General features: G+C 41.2%; 1 protein-coding gene across 5 annotated transcripts in view; it reads right to left on the bottom strand.

Moving 5' to 3' along the window:
• The window catches only part of FAR1 (fatty acyl-CoA reductase 1), a 528293-nt gene that overhangs the window by 297962 nt on the left and 213030 nt on the right, over nt 1–17301 (bottom strand). For all 5 annotated transcript variants that reach the window (XM_085648214.1, XM_085648216.1, XM_085648213.1 and 2 more), the window contains one exon: nt 10632–10809. In XM_085648214.1, coding sequence (XP_085504340.1) covers nt 10632–10809 — 178 coding nt within the window. The remainder of the gene's footprint in view (nt 1–10631; nt 10810–17301) is intronic.

Raw genomic sequence — 17301 nt, 5'->3', positions numbered from 1 at the left:
GTGTACTTTCGTTGGACCATTCATTTTAAGAAATAACAAAAGAAAGAAGATAAGAATTAGTGTTTGTCTTATTCATGAGTTATTGAATTATTTTGACATGGATTTGAGGATTACAGATGTTTAGCACATTTCTTCATTGCAGATCCTCATGAGGAAATAGCATTCGGTTTCATTATTTAGTCCCTTTTAGCTCTACCAAAGATAGGAGGACCTTTGATACTGCTATCTGAGTGAAAATTACTTATGGGCCGGTCGTTGGAGTTACATTTCCAATAATTGTATAGTGGTTGGTGTGGATGTGAAATTAAATTCCCCACCGCTTCCGCTGCATCACCCCCAATCATTAGTTATAGGGACGCTGTTCTGGGACATCTACACTGTTGCGCGGTAGCTAATTTCGAAGGACTTAAAGCAATGCCTATTGGGATTAGTCACTATTAGGAAGAAGAGGAAACTTAGTAGGAAGTTTGTAATATTTGGATTGACGCTTGTCAAACGCCAAATAGCTATTAGGTGGGTCAACCAGAGACCCTCCCCAGACAACTGATTGTTTGCGAGATGTGACTAAATGTGCGGGCGTGGAAGAAGCACATATGAAGAAAGTGAGGAGTGATGTAAGACTGCTGGATGACCTATTAGCGTGGAGAGCCATGATGCATGACTTCACTGGTGGAGATTCCTATGCACCCACAATAGTGGTGAGCACTGGAGATGCCACACAAACGTAGTCACTACTGCAATGGGCTTATGAGAATGGTGACCCTATTTAGAGGTCACACACCGAAGTTGGGGCCAGGGTTCACAATGTGGGGTGTTACACTGCAGTTATTTTTATGTTGAGCAATTTTGTGTTATGCATTGCATGGACCAGTTATAGTTTCACATACTGTATGATTCAAAGTACAGGTCCTGTAAAGCTGCTATTGAGGTGGAAATGTTTGATGTTGAAGTGACGATAACATTTAAAAAAAATTTAATGGAGTTATTTAGAAGGGACCAAACTTTTTTCACTGATAGGTGCTTCTTCGGCAACTTTAATCCTTGCAGTGGACCTTCGGGCATTTTACAACTTATCTACTAGCAAACAATGACCATGCCCGTATGGTTCTTCCTCTTCAAGACAATCTCCTGCAAGGTGACATATGATTCACTACTTCACTTACTCCCTGTAATGGGGGGTTTGGTTTGTGTTGGTCTACTGTGGAACTAATTGTTTTAAATTGCTTGGAATTACTCGTCTCGATCGCCAGAGAATGGGATTGATGGATTTTGTCAGAAATGCTGCATTTTGAGAATTCCAAGGAGTTTGTGCAAGATTTACTTTTTAAAGTGAAAGCTGACTGTGTAAAACGTAGTTTGTGTGGTTCTTGATTTCAGATTTGGCTATCCTGCAGGCATTAAACGTGTGACATTATGTTAGTGGTTATGTCAGTGATTTTAGCTCTCAGCTTTGCGAATAATCCTAGTACGACGTTTGTGTGTGGACTATGAGCAATAATTCACTGCAGGGCTTCTTGTCCATGTGAAACTCAGGTTAACTTCCGGAATAGGCAGCGCTAAGGGAAGGCACTTCTGCAGGTTTAATACCCATTGCAGGGCTGTCGTAAAGTCTCCCTGGATGATGCCCATCCTGCCTTTGAGTACCAGAATTGGGATTATTTTCTCATGAACACATTGTCTGACGGGCTGCGCAGACGGAGGACGGATACTTAATATTCTGATTGGCTCAGACGGCATCTCTTAAGGGCTGAAGTTGGGCTTTAGCCTCTCTTGCCTCTAGACTATATCACCTTTGGGTGAGACAATGGATGTGAAGGATAGGGGTGCAGACATCTGCATCCACTCAAGACACGATACTTTACTAGATTCTAAAGAAAAAACCCTGTTCCTTCCATTACGGCTCTCCTTTCAGTCTCCTTTTGATATTCCTTTCCTAAATGTCCTGAATGCAACATACTGTATACTGTGAAGGTGTATTTGACGTACAGGGATGGAGAGTTTTCTTGAGGATATGGGCTGGACAATGACTTCCAAGAGCCGTGACCAATCACAGATGGTGGTAGTCCAAAAAAAAAAAAAAAAAAAAAAAAGGATGGGGGCAAGGGGTGTGGGCGTGAAAACGTGCGGTTGTCTGAAATTATACCAGTGCCAGTTTTTATATTACCCCCCCCCCTCCCCCTAGGAAGTGGTTAGCTGGTTCGGCTGGCTATCTTTAGTTGGGTTCCCAAGGTCCTCACAATGGAGCTGTGGTCGCAGCATAGTGGCTTACTCTGTTCCTTATCTGGGGTAGCTAGTCTAGGACAAGCAAGTCACTCAGATACGATGTTGCCTTTTGATATCATTTATGGCTTCTCCTAGGAAATCAGTCAGATAAACAGTCTTATTAGACAACTAGCACACAACAGTATGGAGACGCAGAAAGCCTTGTGAACAATTAACTTTAGGAACCAGTTACATCTTGCAAGAGTATACACAATAGGAGGAATCTCCAGAACAGCAGGCATCTAGATTTAAAGAAAGTACTGTTTCTGGTGCAGAACACAACCCAGTGGTGAAGAAGACATCAAAATGTGGGTCTATAGGATCCACTATTGACTTTCCTATCAGGAGGTATCCACTGAAAAAGTCAAATCAAAAAAAGCTTTATTCGGTACATTTTACATGACCATAAAAACATACTAACAACAAGGATAAAAAGCACATTATTTACACAATCACTATTACTTTACAGATACAGTCCATTTTTAGATAATGATCTGAGGAAACAGTTTAATAAAAATTCATAAAAATCTTTTAAATTCATTAATCTTAAAACCGGTCTTCTCAGCAAAACGTAAAGTGCGTTTGATTCTAAATATCATGCAATTAAAACAGGGGGCATTATAATTCCGTCTTTAGTTTTCATAATTTTCATAGGTTAAAGCCTCCAAATAAGAATAAGTCTCTTTTCTTAATAGACATTTGAATAAAATTGCAAGCAGCAGTCATAATTTTCTCATTCTCTAGGCTACAGATAAAGTTAAAAGCTTGTTTAGTGATAAAATGTATTTGCTAAAAAAAGAGGTTTCAAAGCAAGTTTACGAATGTCCCTATAAAAGTCACAAAATAATTAAAAAGTGCAACGTGGTTTGAGGAGAATTTCCATCTCATGGACAATTTGGCAAAACGAGGTACCTTCTCCTAATCTTGGGGAATGCAACTAAATAATGTAAGTTACCAAGTCTTAATCTAGTCAAAAAGAACCTGTACTGAACATTTCTAACTATAAGAAGATAGGGTTGTAAGCCCATAAAAAAATGGGCGCTCATAGTAAAAGATGATACTTCGTTTTGTACTTGATTCGCCCTCCCTTACTAGGTCCATTGCAGTAGTAAGCCTGGTTTTCAATTCTTTTTTACTGTATTCTTGGATAGACATAGGTTCTTTATGCTCTAGGGTTTAACTGCAGATTTTTAATAAAGTTTGTATGTGTTCAAGCCACGATATTTTCCTACTATTATCTAGAGCCAGGCAGTCAAGTATTATAATCTTAGTGAACCTTGCTTCTTCTCTCGTCCAAATCCCATGCCATAGTGTTAAGCCAGCTGTTTTTATAAAATCACTGATATAGGGAACTGCCAATTCTCTGTGAACTAAACAATTCGATGTACAACTTGGACTGCTAGCAAAAGTTTTAAAAACGTGTTCTCTTGTATTTGGAGGGTTACAGTGTTAGCTCTCCCCCATAGTGCTGCACCATAGCATGCAGTGGAAATTGCTTTACTTCAATATAGGGTGAGCATTTCCCTTTTGGGTTTATTTCCTATTTTTTCTGAGACTCTAAAAATACCCTCTATGGTTTGTGTAAATTTTAAATTTGTTAAGTTAATATGCGAACCCCATGTACCATTTTCATTAAACAATAGGCCCAAATAAGTAAGACTTGAGACTATCAATCGCGGTACCACCCACATAGTGTTTTTTAATTCTACTATTTTTGCCACAAGTCATGACAAAGGTGTTGGTTAGGTTCAATTTTAAATCCTTTTCAGTCATAAAATGGGCACATTTTTCTATCAAGCATTGCAGGCCATTTGCCGTCCTTGAAATAAGGGCGGCATAGTCTGTAAAAAGAAGCACTGGGGTGGGGCGAGGTCCTACTTTGGGTGCGTCAGCCTTGAGGTTCTGTAAAAAACAGTCGCCGTTATTTATATATAGTGATAATAAGAGGGGTGCTAAAACGCACCCCTGTCTTATCCCAAGAGTTACCCTAAAATCCGGCACACATTCTCCCTTCAAGCCAAATCGAACTCTGGATAATAAAAAAGTATAAATCTGGGATAAACAAACAATGTCTTTGGGGACAACTAACTCAACCAGTGTTTGCCACAGTTTGTCATGGTTTACCAGGTCTAAAGCACTGGTGAGGTCTACAAAACAAAGGTGTAGGGACCCCCACTTTGCTAAAGTATGTTTTCCCACCAAAAGATCAACGTTTACACATTGTTCTATCGTCCCAATACCTCACCTAAAGCCATACTGGACCTCTGAGAGAATATTATTCTCAGAGGCCCAGGTTTCTAGTCTTCCTAACAAGACTCTCCCCATGAACTTCGAGGTAGAGTCAAGGAGAGATATGGGTCGATAACACTTGGCATTCCCTCTAGCCCCTTTTTTGAATATAGGAACTATAAAACTTTCAACCCAAGATGTGGGCAGCTTTCCATCAAAGGTTGTGATAAAAAATTCAATAGGATAGGTGACCAGAATTCAGTATCCTGATTGAAAACGTAGATTGGGACCCCATCAGGGCCAGCAGCTTTAACACTAGCACTTTTATTTAGTGCCCCTTTGATTTATTTTAGCGTTATCCGAGGTATCTCTACAGGTTCAACTATTATAAAGTTATTTTTCTCCTTTTGCGGGGTATTTACACCTCCTGGATTAAAGATACCTTCAAAATGTGTTACCCAGTCCTCTATAGGCACTAAAACATCTATCTTTACCACTGAAGTATCTCTGAAGAAGGGATAATAGATAGTTTTCCAAAATAGGGTGGTATCCAGAGTTGTTGCTGCTTGTATTAATTTATCCCAACCCTCTTCTCGGATCTCAGTTTTCCTAATATTCAGAGCTATATTATACTTTCTCCTTAGGTTTCTTATTTCAGAATTGTTCCTAGGTTTTATTTTTAGGGTAGTTTTCAGTTCCTTGTTTAACCTTGAACATTCCTGGTTAAACCATCTAGGTTCTTGATTATATACTTTTTTCTTTTGTTTTATTTTTAAATCGTCCGCTATTTCAATAATCATGTTAGAGAAAGCGCGAATATCTGAACTGGTTGATGATCTACCTAAACAGGTATCAATATCATGCTGTTTTTTCCCTGTAAGATTTTCCATAAACAAAGGAGGATTTACTCCTGACCATTTTAACGAGACTCAGTTGTTACCTTGGGTCACGATGTTCGCATCGGCTACCCTCCCTCTTAATCCGAGATATATTATTTCTCATAGTCAAGGTTAAGGGGTGGTGATCACTAAAACGTACATGAACTGTAAAAGATTACACTAAATCCCTGCATTGTTCTGAGACAATAAAAAGGTCAATAGTTGAAGACGATCTAGCACCAACAAATGTATAGGTGGGTGACTGATCATCAACATCTTTTAATTCCATAATTACCAAATTATATTTATGGATGGCAGAATTAATAGCTTCTCCATAAATATCATGGGGAAAGTGCGAGGTTCGCTCTCCATAGTCATTTAGATGGCCACATTGTTCACCTACTAGGATTTCACATTTTTTAATGTTAAAATCGCAGGCCCAAATGAGCATATGGTCAAGCCCCAACCCTTTTAAGAAACCATTGAGATCCTCTTCTAGACAATTACCTTAGATCTTGTATTATCAAAGATATTGGTATAGAAGTTAATTACAACAATGGACTGTTTCCCCTCAACTGTAATATAAAATAGTTGATAAAATTGTGATGTAATATGTGATTTTTTTTAAAATGATGGGAGAAGATACTAAAATTGCGGATGCTAGGCCACCTTTTGCATGTCCCATTCTAGATGGTATGGCATGTGTACATATAGTTTGGTAGCCATTTCTAAAAAATGATTCAATGTGCCACGTTTCTTGAAACAGTATTAAAGCACAGTTCTCAATTTTTTTTAGCCATTCCTAATCATTTAATTTCTTTTTTACCCCTGCCACATTCCATGACATAATACTTAGATTTTCTTGGGGAAATTGGCATACACCATCCACTAGTTTAGTATTTATCACTTCCTTTTCACAAAACTAGAGGCCTCTGTTCCAGAAGCGTTTTCTAGCACCGACCTCTTGGGCAAGAATCCTACTATCTTTTTCATGATATAAATACTCATTGTACAGAATCCTATTATACTCCGAAACAACTTTCTGGTCATCTGTTTGTAGCCCAGTAATTTCCATTACTTTTCAATCTATATCGCTACACAGACTTAATGGGATGTATCTATTAGGTGTGGGAGTAATCCCCATTACATCAACCCTTCCTAAATTAATTGTTTCAATATAGCAATGCTCTTTATTTGGCCTGTAAAAATATCCAGGTGACACAGCGGTAAAGTAATTGGCCGGATATACAGTGGGTTGTGCTGAAAAATTACAGAAGAAATTAACAAGTTATCAACCAATTCCCTACTGCGAAAATGTACTACCACACAATCTCCTTGACATGTTTTCCTAGAATTCCCTACCCAGCTCACTCTTCTCAACATTAAAATGTTTTGCTGTAGTAGGTTAGTATTAAATTTAGACTTAGTAGAGATCCAATGCACCACCTGATTTTTTTTAATGTGTCATATGATTCTCTTTTGGTTCCCCTCACTTTTGGTACGTTTTTCAAAATTATCACATGGGGGTTGCCTGTGGGGGTAAATGCAGAGCTTGAACCAGGTTATTAGTTAATAGGTTTGGCCCTTCTGTCATTTCCAACGTATTTACTTTAGCTGCAATTATAAGACAGTCTTTGTCCAGGCTTATTGGTTGACTTGATGACGAGTCATTCTGGTATGATGGTACTTGAGGCATGGATCTTAACTGTTTTTTACCCACTGCAGTTTGAGTCAAAGGGTATTCTTTCCATATCTCAGCAGATGACTTTGACGTCAGTGTTTTTTCTGATAAATTTGATTATGATAATTCTGAAACCAGTTCTAATAAATGCGTGACATCCTTTTCAACTAAATCAATCTCGGACATCAGTCGACGTTCAATACTGTCCATTTTCCCATGCAGTTTTTTAAAAAAGATTTTCAAAATTTAGTGTTTTTTGAGCATGGTTAGCCGTATTATCTATATGTATACCCCTTTGTTTTTTGCTCCTTAACTGTCGGTTTAGCTTTGTCCTTTTTTTGCTGATTTGCCATCAGTGTTTCTTTTTCTTTAGGAGGTTGGTGTTTCGATTTTTTAGCCGGTGGGGAAACCATTTCCAAAGACTCAGACAGCGCCGAAATTTCCAGTGAGGACGTCATAACGCAGGGGTTTACCCAGCCTGTAATATTCGCTGTGGTACTTTCGCAAAGGCTGATCGGTTCAACCACAGGGACCTTGTCACGACCCTTATCGTCACCCTTTAACGTTGTAAGCAGAGAGACAGATTGCATACTCCCAGCCTCTGGATGCGACTTTTTCATTGCTGCATCTAAAGCATCTTTTGTAGAAGCAAGTTCTTCTTCAACCTGAATTATTTTGTTATTTATTATTCCCACAGCACTTTTCAAAAAGTTAGTGATCTGTACATTTTTTGCGGTGGTCTTTCCTCCATTTGGCGCTAATTCTCTCTTGCCCATGCTCTACTTTTTTTTTTTTTATGTACTTCACAGGTTTATATGATTTATAACGGCAACTTCTTACCGGTAAGATGTTACTCCTAGGCCCAGCCTTCCGCGGACGGGCGCAGACGAGCCCGCCCTTGGTCCGGGCTGCGTCCCGCGGGGGTAGAAGCTGCGCTATAAGCGCTTTGGCTACGCCTCCCCCTCACTCTTGGCAGCTGTGGGCTGAAGCAGAGCACTCTGGGGGTTGTAGTCCTCCCCAGAGTGTATAGAGCAGAGCAGGCGGTGCTCGAATGTCCGCGCAACCCCTGGGACCCTCATCCCACCAGTGGTTAAGATTGTGGCAGATGCGGCGTTGCGGGCAGCCAAAGGGCACTAAAGTAAAAAAAACGGGTAACGAATTCCCCCTGAAAACGTCAATTGGAATCTTCCTTTAGATGATGCAGCTAACTCCACAGTTTTCCGGGCTAACAGTTTAAATTAATTGAGTCAAGTTGGCTTCAGAGAGCATTGGAGGTCTCCAATAAAAGTCTTCTGTGTGAGCAACTGTATTGAAAACCTAAACTAATCCGTTTGATTTCCACTTTGGAGGAAAGAAATTGCAACAACAATATTTCGGATAGCCCAAATGGTGGTATAGACTGGGCTGAAGTAACATTTAAATATATGCACTGGTCTTTTCTACAACTGGCTTGAACACATATCTTTCTGCCAGACATTATGCAATTACAAAAAAAGTGTTTTAAAAGACGTTTTTTGAGAAAGGATTTAGTTCCGTCCTGGTGTAGATCTTCCTAACACCATCTTCATTGGGCAGGAATTCGGTTAGCCCACCTAAGTAGTTCCAATGCTCCTAACTGAATGAGACATTGCACATGCGGACATCATGTCAAATAGAGTAGAAAGTTTTTTTTACATTGAAATCACCAGAAGAGCATTACATTTTTAAACAAAAACAAGACCTTCCACAGATTAAGTCCCTTAGAGTCTCCAGGGATAAGGTGTTCAATAAGTACATTTGCAAACGTTTAGTATTTAGGGCCGTATGACAATTTTTCTTTAAAAAAAATAAAAGCACTTGCTACACATTGACTTATTGTTATTGTGTTTTGCAGTTATGAGTTTGACTCCTTCGTAAGTCTTGGACTGTTCTGCCTCACTACTTTATGGGTCAAGAGGAGCTGCAAGTACTGATGTGGAGCATGCTCATTTAAATTCAGAGCAAAGTAGCTGCCAATGAGTGTTTGTAAACACTAGCAGGAGCATTGGTGTAACTATTACTCAGTCGAGTGGTCCCAGGACACAGAAGGTAGAAGAGTCCAATTGTCACAATTGGAGACTAGTGATCCCAGGTTGCCTTGGAATGTCCTCCTCCCAGACAAATAATTTCCACATGAACTGCAATGGAGGATCTGCGCCAGAAGAAACCATCCATACTATTGTCCATCTCCCCCAGCACGTAAAATGCAGCAGAATGGCAAGATTTAACAGCTGCTACCCTGATTTGACTGAAAGAAAGCATTAAAGTATCAAGCCAGGCATGTTAGCAAAAAGGCTGGTAAAATGTGGTATGAAACACTGGATTCCCTACTCTGCATCTGGAACTGGAACTGCATCCAAGCGTAATGAAGTAACCGCATTGGAATGGCCTCATGGGTGTGGCAGGCTGTAGAAAAGAAACTAGTGTGCTTGCTGCCTCTCCTGGCTGACTCTCTCCCCCCCCCCCCCCCCCCGCCCCCCAAGAGCCACTGCTTCTCCAACGAAGAGGAAGATGGCAGAGGTGGGTGTAACATTTGTGTTGCAAGGCAGGTTTGTCGAGTAGGAGGTCATGGCATATATCTGTGCATGCGAAAGTACGCACACTTGTGTATTATAGTGATCATGACTGGTGGTAAACCAACTTTTCCAGTATAATTCACTGTAACCCAAATGCCCATCTCTCCGACAGCACTTTACACATCCACACTATGTATACCTATACTTAAGGGTGCTGGACTGGAGTTTTGTGCACTGGCACCACCATCAACCTGGGGGAGCAGCAATTAGAAAATGTTGCTGAGCTCTTCGTGTGAGGAAAATGGCAGGGCCACAGAGTGAAGGGTGAATGTCTGATCACTAAGGAGTCCATTGGGTATGGGTGGGTGAGAAAGAGCGGGTGAAGATGGGTGGTGTAACTGGTGCATGGGGTTAGTAAAGCGGCTGATGGTTGAAAGCAGTCAGTCTGCAGCCACTGGGCAAGAGTTCTTGAACATTCCCCTCAAGCCCCAAACTGAAATCTAATTTCAGGTCCTATCAGACCTCATCAATTACTGAATACATGTAAACCAAACTGCCCTACCATTCTGTGGCATGTTTTACCATTTGTCCACTTCTATACTGTTTCCTCACCCCGAATGATCTAGAACACCCAGCCATTAAAAGTGCTACTGACAACACTACTGCATTGCAGTTTCGAACAATATAGACACTTGGTCATAATAAATCACCTCCTAAGCCACTGAGGCTATGCTAATTACTACGGGCCTGACTGAAATTACTCTCTACAACAACTTGTGATTTGAGAAATTGGTTGGATGGAAGAAACACGTTGGCCATTTCACTGCAATCAAAACTTGTGCCAGCAACATAATTAACATATGTTAACAGTATAATTAGCACATTCGTATTGTGACACTAGAATGCTCCGCAATTTAGTACACATCTCATACTGGTACACTAACCTGTGAATCGCTAACATTTAATTACAGCAGCATGCTTTAATTTTTTACTATGCCATAGGTCATGTAATTAAACTGAAAATACAATCATTTTTGTAAAACTTACAGGAAAAGGTTCTTTCCAGCTTGCACCAACAATGGACGGCCTTACTATTGCCACATTCAGTTTTGCACCTTCCTGCTGAACAATATACTCAGCCAAGGCCTTTGTATAAGTGTATGTATTAGGCCGGTCTCCAATCAGCTTCGGTGTGATGTCATTTACAAGACTGTCATCCATCCACCTACAAACAGTCACATAAGCATATATGTAAAGTAATGCAAGCAATTAGGAAAAGAGAAAAAATGTTACTGCTTCGAACAAAAATCATTAGACCGACAATGCCATATACATCGAGCAATCTACAAATAGGAAAACAAAAAACATGTATATATATGTATGGTTTACTCAGTCATATAGTCATGAAAACTTATTTTGAACAGCAGCGGCCCCTACATTAGGATGTAGGAGCGCCGCCCTCTCTGCCACCACCCGCAAATAAAACGGGTTTTTAACCAGTTTTATTTTAATCCCCCTGTACCTGCCCCCAGGACTCTGACGAGTCTTGGGGGCAGGTCCAGGGGGATGATACTGGAGGGGGAGTGGTAGTGCACTCCCTTGCCCTTTGCTACGCATGAGGTGTTTGGCCAGCTGTTTCAGGCTGACAAAACATCTCATGCGCAGTGAAGCTTTCTCCAGCCCTAGCCGTGTTGCTGGGGCTGGACAAAGCAGAGACAGGCTCCCAGTCCCTGAGAGCACAAAGTCATAGCGCTTAGGCCAATCCTGATGCTGCTTTCAGGCAGCCTCATGATTGGCCGCAGTGCAGTCTGGGAGACTGTCCCAAAAGCAGGAAGAGCGCAATGGAGCAGATTACAGAGGCGGCAGCGATCAGGTAATTTTAATCATTTTTATTTTGTCCCCCAACCTGAACACCCCCCACCCCCACCCCGCCAGCTCCCTCCTCCTGCCTGTCTCACCACTTTGGCAGGGGACAGGTCGCTGCTGCTTTTGAATACGAGAGTTCAAACGTTGTATGGTTTAAACAATACTTGTGCATACACCACCAAACTTCGCTATATACTCTCAAAATTAAAATGACCCTTTAAGTAATTCGTCCACTACCCATTAATGGTTTTCTGAACTGCGCCTTCCAATTGGAACGCAAATCTCAAATAACTGGCCGAAGGACTATAACAAATGCTAAAAAGTAAAGGTTTGCTGCATATTCAGTCTTTCCCAATGGAACCACACATCAGGCTTTCAGTATCAGCCATATATAGTTCATGCTAAATTTCTCGCTCATTTGAAAAAATACCTGGAAACATGATGATGAAGGTGGATTGGAAATCCAAAGACAACAGTGCAACTTGAAAGTCAACGATAGTTATTTCAATGAGATGTGATTTACCCTTTAACACACAGGTAAATGTCCATCAAAAAGACCAAAAATTCAGAGACTGACATCCTCAATGAATACTTCAGGGAACTGGATTGAGAAATTAAACAGGTCGTGGTCAATCGTTATTTATTGACACTTCAGAAGAAACTTTACCCCAAAACAAAAGCATTTCCGGAAATAACAGATCTGCATAAACTATCACTGCAGGAACTATTCAGGAAGTGTGTTGATACATCAACTCTGAAATACTTCAGTAGCTGCACTACGAAGCTGAGAAAAAGTGGTTTGCAGAGCAGAACCTTTTAACAATTTTCATGTACCCCTTAGCCCACACGCACACTGCACTCCAGAGGTTAAGGGCCTAATGAAGAGTCTGGCGGTCCACGCACTGCTAGACTCGCGGGGCGAAGTGCTGTCGCTCTTCCGACTGCCATTGCACCACCAGTGATCAGAGATCCAAGACGGTGGCACGGCGGTCATGAGGCCGCAATATGCTTGGCACGACATGGACTGCACCAGTTCATGCTGTGTAGGTACTATCTTTGAGGTTCCCATTGTGGTGCCTATTTCATAGAAAACAGTGGAAATGCAAAAGAACTGCCCTCCAGCGACATAAAAAAAATCTTAATATGGCGGCAGTGCACACACGTTTTGGTGATGCAGTGGCAGGGCTGTCCCGCCGCCGCACTGCCAAACTCATAATCAGGCCCCAAGTATGGTTGATAACTTACTTGGAAACATTTTACCAATGTTCACTGCAAAAGGTTTGTACACCATCACTGCCATAACTCAAGTCTGCAACATTTTGATCTAGTCTGAACTACTGAATGCTAAATACAATTAGAGGGGGTCACAGGAAAACCGATACTTTCTTCTTCAGTTTCTAAGAGGTCATATCTCCTTTCCTCACACCCTTGAACTGCAGACCCTGGCTATAAACAAATGACTTAGAAGTAGTTTTGTTATTTTGCGTTTTCTGCCACTGGCAAAAGATATGAAACATAGCCAACCTAGAAGTCACAAAGCAGTTGATTAGGCTAGTTGTCATTTGCCCTCTACACAACACTTTGAGGAGGATTGCTGACCTGCTACTGATCACTTTGGGGTAGATGCTTCTCTGCTCAAATCATTTCTGCATTGATGGTTAACATCAACAGATCTTGCAATTTTCTACACTGCATTTATACATCACTGAAGTAGGAGGTAATGTATCACTGTCCTACAGTTTGCTTTCAACAAGAATAAGAAACGTCCCTATCCTTCAGGAAGAGGGACTAAAACGGATCATTCGCAGCAGCAAGGGGATGATGCAGTTGACCCAGTTACTCCACTCCGGACCCTACACTGATGCGTTACCTAAGTGAGCGTAAATACCCCCAATAAGCATCTATCACATAGATAGGATTTTCTTTAATTAGAAGGGAGAGCCAAATGTTTTCTTTCAATGAACTTCCACAAATATTAGGATGAAGATGCAGAATGAGAATCACACCTTGTTGTCTTTGAGCCCAGCAATGCTTATAATGGATGTCCACACTACTGAAGCTTTCCTTTATGTGGGGCAGCCAATCCCTGCCACGCCTATCTGTTGGCTGTGTACAGCGTATTTTTATCCCACATTTTTATTTAGCTGGAATTTTTCTTTTTTTTATTTGTTTATTCTATTGAAAATTCTCAATTTTGAAATCGTAATTTACAGTACAAAATAGCTCATTTGTTGCTACTCATAAAATGGCAGCCATAATATCACAATTTACAATAAAATCACAATTTTAATAACAGCCAACCCATTTATTTTCTCTTTTGTTTGCATTTGCTCCACATTTCTCAGTGCCCTTCATCACACCCATGGACTGGAGCACTTCCTCATACCTCCTCCCCAAAATGCTGTAGAAAAATCTGAAATTTCATTTTTTTCCCCAAACTACGAATTTCAATATGGCAGGAAAACCCCTTCATGTTAAACAACTGTGGGATAAAGAAGTTAACCATTTTAAGCTCAGCAACCAACATTTTAATATCTGAAACTACTATACGGGCATACACCAGACCAATGAAAGAATGCTTACCAATTAATTTTCAACTTTCATGCCAAGCTTGGTATAAACATATTATGCCGTTTTTGCTTCAGGTGTGAGCAATCATAATTGAGGGCTAAAATGGGAAAACAACTTGTTTGACTACTAAACAACTCCCCAACTGCCCCTCCCCACCCCCTACCACTTTTTTCCCCTTAACATATTTTCACAAATAATAGCATGCCGGATCTTAGCAGACTACACCAAGCCAATTTTGGTATATATCCGTTCCTTGAATTGCAACACAAGTTTTATTTTGCTATTTTCAAATTATAATTTGAAATTCAAAATATCCATTTCTGTTTCAATAGCTCTGCCTTTAAACTCTAAGGTTGCATTAAAATAACCCATCATCTGCAACTCAAATCTCACAATATTTTGGGTCGACATCAGAATTAAATGCTAGTCTTTCCACCTTTCAATGAATGCAATATCAGATGAAGTTATGAGTAATCCCAAATAAACAATGACCATTCACTTCACATGCACCAAAAATATACTTTGACCCATTGCTTGGTCACACTGCTTTCCACAGTTAAAACCCAATTATTAGGCATATTAGTTACATTCTCTTCTTTGCCAACCACTTTATTAATTAATATATCGTACAAAATTGTGGATCAAAGCATAGATACCCGTACCAGTCCCTATTTTTTTTTAAACAGAAAAAAGGTGCAAAAAGGGGCTTGGGACACAATCCCCTAGGTCCCAACATGGAGAAAGCAAAGACAACCCACTTAGTCTCCCCAATACCATACAGCAAACAAACAGCCCCGCACGCTTATAAATACCAAACGTGTAAAGTACACAAAAAGTAAGCTCTAAACAAAAACTGTTTTCCCAAAGGAAAAAAAAATATTTTTTTTTTAAAAAAAATCTATGTCTTGCGTTTTTAGATTTCATCCTTTATTCATTTTTCTACTTTTTAAAAGCTTTTTTGCAACCGCCAACGCGTTTTGTCCACAATCGGACTTCTTCAGGGCTCACAGTATATGCTTGGCGCGTATTTCAAATGACCACTGCAAATATTTTCAAACCAATTGATTTTAAAAAACATCTGAGCAGTAAAGTTGTGTCACCTCAGAAGCTTCCAATAATACCCGTATGTTGGGGAACATTTTGAGCCGAGACGAACGTGCGGAGACAGGTGCATTTATTCACCGACATACATGTATTATTAGAAGCTTCTGAGACAACTTTACTGCTCAGATATTTTTTTAAATCAATTGGTTTGAAAATATTTGCAGTGGTCATTTGAAATACGCGCCAAGCATATACTGTGAGCCCTGAAGAAGTCAGATTGTGGACGAAACGCGTTTGCAGTTGCAAAAAAAGCTTTTAAAAAAGAGAAAAATGAATAAAGGATGAAATCTAAAAACGCAAGATGACATCGATTTTTCTTTGGGAAAACAGTTTTTGTTTAGAGCTTACTTTTTATGTACTTTACACGTTTGATATTTATAAGCATGCGGGGCTGTTTGTTTACGTTGTTAATTAAGACCGCATATCCAGTACTAACATTCTTGCACACACACTATAAAAATGCCCGATCGCCCAAGGCTTGTTACATTCATTACTTAAAAAAGAATGCGGTGCTACCCATAGCGTGGCAGAAGCACTCCTGGAACAATGAGGTGCTTCTGGTACCGTGACACACACCCATAGATTATTCTACCTGATATAACTTCTATTTTGCCACAGAAAAACGGGCACACTATTGGTGTTTCTGCTAAGGAACTTTTAGTTTAAAAAAATAGAAACAAAACAATAAAACAATGGTACACACGAACATGAATTAAAGGCACCATGTAGTCTCGAATTCTTTGGTCTGTCTCTTTCTAAAATATGCCTTAACGCCCCAGACGACTCATGTAACACCTGAGATTTACACCAGGGAAGGCACTTTCATATGAAGCAGCAAGGGGAGGAGGAACAGCTGGCTGACATGAAACTGACTGTGTGGAATTGTTGGCTCTTCCCCAGCTTCTGAGGCTGTTGTAGGGGGAAAGGCAATACCTCTGGTTCCTGCACCAGAGGGATTTCCAGTGCTATGTGCTTGGACGGCCGGGAGCTGTCAGACGCACACGGGCACCTAGGTGTCGGACGGCTCCCAGCCGTCCGACAAATGTAAGGGGTTAATGGAGATCATGGATTCTTTGGTTTTCCAAGAAGCTGTTATTTGGATAAACAAAGCAACATCCAAGTACCTATGGTATAGACAGGAACACAGGTGCCAATCTCTTCAAAAAAGTCATATATATATATATTTTTTTTTTTTAAAGCATGCACGCATACCAATCATTGCACTCCCAGTCACGGTGCTGCACCTGTTCAAATTATTGGGGTCCTCAAGTGTACAACAGCATCTTAACAATTGGACATTGATTGATTCCTATGTACAGACCGCTAGGAAATACCATTTGGCTAATACCATGATCAAGGTTACTGGTAGAATTTTTTACAGGCAATAAACCTACAGGGTTTAGTGTTTAACAAGCTGTTAACTTCTATCCTGCTTTTATATTTTATGGGTGATATACTTTAACTAGCAAATTCGGTTTTCTATAAGGTGACCTAATCTAGGACACCCCCGCGCCGCACGGCCACCAGCTGCTGCGTGTGCCTCCTCGCTGCCCCTGCTACCGCCGTGTGACCACGCCCCCTGCCACCGAGCGGCGTGGTCTCCTACGCGATAGCGCTGTGCTCCTGCACCTTGGTCTCCTATTGTGTGCCCCCTGACTGCTGAGTTTCTCTGTGTGCAATTGTGGTATTTACTTTGTTAATTTGTTCTGTATTCGTTGTTCGCCGGTCCCCCTGTCTCTCGTTGTCCTCCCTGCCCGCTTCCCGCCACCGCCGCTAACCACGCCCCTTTTTCTTCTGTAACCTCCCCGCTCCCGCCTCCCAGCTGCTCCGCCCTCCCTCGCACTTGGCCATATATGGCGACCGTGCGACGCAGGTGAGTGTGACCTAATCTAGGACACCCCGCGCCGCACGGCCACCAGCTGCTGTGTGTGCCTCCTCGCTGCCCCTGCTACCGCCGTGTGACCACGCCCCCTGCCACCGAGCGGCATGGTCTCCTACGCGATAGCGCTGTGCTCCTGCACCTTGGTCTCCTATTGTGTGCCCCCTGACTGCTGAGTTTCTCTGTGTGCAATTGTGGTATTTACTTTGTTAATTTGTTCTGTATTCGTTGTTCGCCGGTCCCCCTGTCTCTCGTTGTCCTCCCTGCCCGCTTCCCGCCACCGCCGCTAACCACGCC

Source organism: Triturus cristatus, chromosome 3_2 (assembly GCF_964204655.1).
Source record: "Triturus cristatus chromosome 3_2, aTriCri1.1, whole genome shotgun sequence".
NCBI lineage: Eukaryota > Metazoa > Chordata > Amphibia > Caudata > Salamandridae > Triturus > Triturus cristatus.
The sequence above is the reverse complement of the archived record's forward strand: the minus strand, read 5'-3'. Positions and strand labels throughout refer to the sequence as shown.